Source organism: Gymnoscopelus braueri, assembly GCF_963280865.1.
Source record: "Gymnoscopelus braueri genome assembly, chromosome: 4".
Taxonomy (NCBI): Eukaryota; Metazoa; Chordata; class Actinopteri; order Myctophiformes; family Myctophidae; genus Gymnoscopelus; species Gymnoscopelus braueri.
Window position 1 is genome coordinate 17,317,064 of NC_137605.1, and position 5,000 is coordinate 17,322,063.

Genomic DNA, 5,000 nt, shown 5'->3' on the forward strand with positions numbered 1-5,000 from the left:
AGCTAGGTTGGAGGTTCTAGATATTTACCAGAACTTTCCCTGGGTTGTCACTGCTCATGCTGATAGTGTTGTTATATACAGTTATTGAGACAGACTTGGTGTAGGCCACCGCCTTGTTCCTCCCTCTGTTCTCGTTCTGGACCAATACTTGGAAGGGAACTAGATCTGCAAAACAATTCACAGAAAACGTATTTATGACATATTGGATTGAAAGTGCGGGGGGGGGGGTTGTTTAAGGTCTAACCTATTTAGATAAGTTAGGGTTATGGTAGTCCATTTGTGTCCATCTGTTAGTAGTTCTTTATTAATTGGGTTCTACTGTATGTCTCAATACCAAAACTAAGAGCAACATACACTTGGCAATAAAGTTCCTTTAAGTTCTGATCATACTGTCAATCCACGGAAAACAATATAATAGCAGCAATCCTAATAACCTAATAAAAGAACAAAGCAAGATGTAACTTCAGATGAACCAAGCCTTTGTTAGATTGTCATCCACACGATATACCTCATAATGTTTATGTAATGTTTATGATTAATATATACTCTCCCTGTACAAATCAATGTCTTACTCAATGCTTATACTATGCACTGGTATATAGAAGACTAATTAGAATGGTAAACTAGTTCACCCATCGGCATCGATTCCAAGTTCTGTGATCAGAAACCTTGTTTGATATAGTTCTTACATAACAAGAGTTTTTTTTTGCTCTGTATTGTGATGACTCAATTAATATTACTGCTCTAATTATACAGACATTTCTGTAGATCATGACAGTTTGATGTCATCTGTGTTTACAGATGGTTTTGGGTGGTGTAGTTAAATCAACGGTACCAGACCTGGGTCAGAGCCCTTGACCAGCTGAGACAGCACATAAGTACAGGTGCCCTGGAAATCGAACCGACGACCGTCAAACGTTCGGTAGTGAGGGTCTCCTGTGCCCTGGCACGTTGCAAAGGACACTGGGTAGCAGTTCCTGACTCCGCCCTTCACGCCACAGCGCTCAGTCTTCTTACAGCTAACTGACTTGCACGTGACCTGAAGAGGAGAGTGCACGCTGACCAATTAATAATCCGTTTTTTTATACTCATGAATTTACCAGTCAACAAGAACCTTTATGTTTTACTACAGTTACTAAAACACATAATATGTGTTGTATGCACACACACACACACACACACACACACACACACACACACACACACACACACACACACACACACACACACACACACACACACACACACACACTCCCTCGTCCCTACCTCTCCACGGACACAGCTACATTTGGTGGTGCAGCTGTTATCACCCCAGAAGGTGGTTCCTGGTGGGTAATACCTGCCCTGGTGCTGACAGCCACAGCTAGACTTAGGTACACACCTGGAGGTACACACACACACACACACACACACACACACACACACACACACACACACACACACACACACACACACACACACACACAGTATTAATGATGTTTAGTTAATATGGTACCACCTTAGCATCAGATTCTTACAACTGGCTCTCAACTGTTATCAAAACGGGACCCCAATCATGTTTTGACCATTAAAGGGGCAATCCGTAATTTTCAATGTCTTACCCAGGAATCGAACCCCGGCCTCCCGTGTGAGAGACCCAAACATCTACAACTCAGGCAAGAGGGCGATATTCTACTTATGAGCTTCAGACAGTACTACTTGTCAACCAAGGTAGGTGACCTGCCCGACAAAGTCAACAAAGTACATAATGAAGTATAAATGGTGAAGTGATTTCCTGAAAACGTACTTGTCCCCACTCAGAACCCGTCCCTTATCACACTGGCATCCCTCCACACAGAGGTCTGTACACTGCTTCTCAGTGTCCAGAGAGCCACAGGACGAAGGACACGCTGAACCACAGGCTTCATAGTGACTACCAGCTGGACAGGACAGGGCTGGCAGGAGAGAAAAAAAAGAGATCATCATCATTATCATAAATATCCGGGTGATGCCGGGGTAAAGTACCTGCCCATCATCACAGTGCCTCCGGCTTGGGCGGCCACCGTGTTTGCTGCTGGGAAGCTAACAGGAGAGGGTGTTCTCTGTCGCTGCACTAGCCACTCCTACAGGTTGGTCGGTCTGTTCAGCAGTGAGCAGAACTGGGAGGAATAGCGTGTTCATCTGCATGACATGTGGTTTTTTTTTACACCCCCATAAAGCAAAAGAAAGGGCTCGCAAGTCACTTTCAATGCTCCAAATCTTTAATAAACAGTAGCAAAACAAGCAACGTTTCGACCTTGCGGCCTTCTTCAGGTTAGTTCAAAGGACAGGAAACTAGAAAAAGTGCTCCTCGGAGCACAGGTCTCCGCCAGGTCAGGTAGGTTATTGTGGCCTCCTGGTGGTGCTATAATAGGCCAAAGTGAAAAGGGTGCCATTTCTTCTTAGGCCTTGCAAGGCAATCGGACACTGCATTCATGATTTGAGGCATTTTGTTCCAAAAATGTGTTTTGCTAAATTAGACCTGCTGGTGGCGCTATAACAGGCCAATGTTAAAAGGGTGGCATTTGCCCCTCAACATAGTGTGAATGTGCGTGCAAAGTTTGACCGAAATCGGATGCTTTTCATTCATGATTTGCGGCATTTTGTTCAAAACAAGCCACTACTGCAAACTTTAGAATCTTAGCCAATCAGGATGGAATATGAAAAATCAAACACATCCGTCTTGATCACATGACTATAGAGATCATGTGTACCGATTTGCGTGAAATTTGGATAAAATCGGAAGGAGTAATATTAAAAAAATTTGTTTAACATAAGTCGGCCTCCTGGTGGCAAAGGCAGATGTGAAAAATGCAGGGAAAAAGGTTTTTCCTTGACCTCTAGGTAGTGCGCTTACAAAGTTTTACACAGATCGGTGCAGTTATAGGTAAAAACACAAATCGGTCTGTTATAGCGCCACCATGAGGCTGATTTGAAAATTTTGGCATTTCTTCCTCGATATAGTGGAAATATGAGTGCAGAATTTCAAGGAAATTGCATGCTGTGTGTGATTTGAGGCATTTTGTTCAAAACGGAGCACTCCTGCAAACTTTGGAAGCCATTTTTAGCCAATCAGGATGGAATATGAAAAATCTGAAAGACACGTTTTGTTTAATGACTATAGAGATACTGTGTACCGATTTGCGGGATTTTTGGACAAAATCTGTAGGAGTACTGTCAGAAAATAGGTTTTGCACAAATCGGTCTCCTGGTGGCGCTATGAAAGGCCCATGTGAAAAGTTTGGGGCAGAGGTTCTGCTGTGGCATCCAGGGAGTGTGTGTGCACAGTTTCACTGCGAGCAAGCCAACGGTGCCGGAGATTAGCTGTACACAGACAGAATGACGGACGGACACACGGACGGACGGACAGGGGCAAAACATACTCTCTCGCCATGCCTTTCGGCCTGGCGGAGACAATTACAGCTTTTTAAACAAAGGTGGACAAATTGATTACCAGCCCCACCTGGTGATCAGGGGCGGTATCAAATATTACTATTACATGATTACATGAGATACAAAAGTTTGAGTAGACTCCATTAATATGTGAAATCTCTACTAATTGAATTCTTTTTTTTTAAACAGCAGTCCCTCATATCTTGTACTCAATGTTTTGTTTGTTTCTTGAAGCTACAGCTGTTTGTTATTCTGTTTTATTTATTCTGTTTTATAATGACCCTACACTGGTGATGTTTTTCCACAACAGTGTTTATTTAAAAAAAAAATAGGAGGGGGGATTTGGCATGGGCTGGCAGTTGAGTTGATGTATGATATTATTTACATTTCTTAACTTTTGTGTGTGAAACTCCCAATGAATGCATCGTAAAAACTAAACAAAAATAAATAAAAAATGCCATCTAAACCAGATAATTATACTTGACGTTTTGCAAGATTTTAAAGTTAAAGCACATTCCTGATAAAAGCTCCATTTACAGCAGAGCTCTGTAGGAAAACTCACTGGAACAGAATAGAGCAGAATGTTTTCCTGTTTGACTTACGACAGTTGGCAGCCATCCTCCACTCTGGGTTGACTTTCACTCCCTCAGATAGACAGGCATCAGCATAACTCTTTAAGTTATCACAGAGGATTTGTCTGGCACCTAGACAGAAAGACAGGCAAGGCAGGCAGGCAGACAGACAGACAGACAGACAGACCAGTCCAGGACACAAACAGGCAGGTAAGAGATCGATCAGATTGAGCTTAAACACACAAAATCCAGATGCAGATGTGTTAATAATTATCACCAAAACAATACAAATACATTAACACGAATGCGAGTAGACATTTAACAAAAGAAAATATCTCAGCAAGTTTGCAAGTTGCAAGTTTCCCTTGTGCTGATCAAAAGAAAATACTGAAATGAGCGACTAAATTCTTTTCTCCCTGGTCTATATTCTTTACCAACATTTGTTTGGCGGATCCTGGTCATGCTAACGATATCATTGCAACATCCTGCGTTCAAATTCCACTATAAAGACAATGAGTCACATGTTGACCTCTCTCTCTTCCCTCACAAATGTCTCAAATATGTCTTTCAAATATCAGATTCCAATATCATCCCTCCCTCCCTTCTCAATCATACATTGCTTCCTTCCCTGTATTAATAATATCTGCATTTTGTCTTCCTACCTTTATTGATGCAGACATCATAGACACAGTTGTCCAGGTACATTGCAGGCTCCACTGCATTGTGACAGGCTGAAAACGGTCCATCTTTCTGGGTGAGGACTCCACACAGGCTGGGTTTCTGGTAGTGAGTCTGCTGCTTGGGTGAACAGTGAGGACAGCGCCCCCCGCAGTTATCACTGCAGAAACGGTCCGAATCCTTCACCTTCCATGTCTGGATCATCTTCAGGACAGCAGATAGACGTTTTCCTGCAGGGGACCAAACACAGACAACATGAAGATGGTAAGAGAGGAGAATACTGGAGTTAACATAAATTTGATTAATTAATTAACTTAATTCATTCGTTAAGGTTGGAGC

General features: G+C 42.5%; 1 protein-coding gene across 1 annotated transcript in view; it reads right to left on the bottom strand.

The window, feature by feature from the left end:
- The window catches only part of LOC308084109 (IgGFc-binding protein-like), a 29,922-nt gene that overhangs the window by 16,873 nt on the left and 8,049 nt on the right, over window positions 1-5,000 (bottom strand). Inside the window, exons 9-14 of the mRNA XM_080426614.1 lie at window positions 4,646-4,891; window positions 4,014-4,115; window positions 1,787-1,934; window positions 1,267-1,381; window positions 841-1,039; window positions 29-165 (exon numbers count right to left, since the gene is read on the bottom strand). Of these exons, the coding sequence (XP_080282740.1) occupies window positions 29-165; window positions 841-1,039; window positions 1,267-1,381; window positions 1,787-1,934; window positions 4,014-4,115; window positions 4,646-4,891 (947 nt within the window). The remainder of the gene's footprint in view (window positions 1-28; window positions 166-840; window positions 1,040-1,266; window positions 1,382-1,786; window positions 1,935-4,013; window positions 4,116-4,645; window positions 4,892-5,000) is intronic.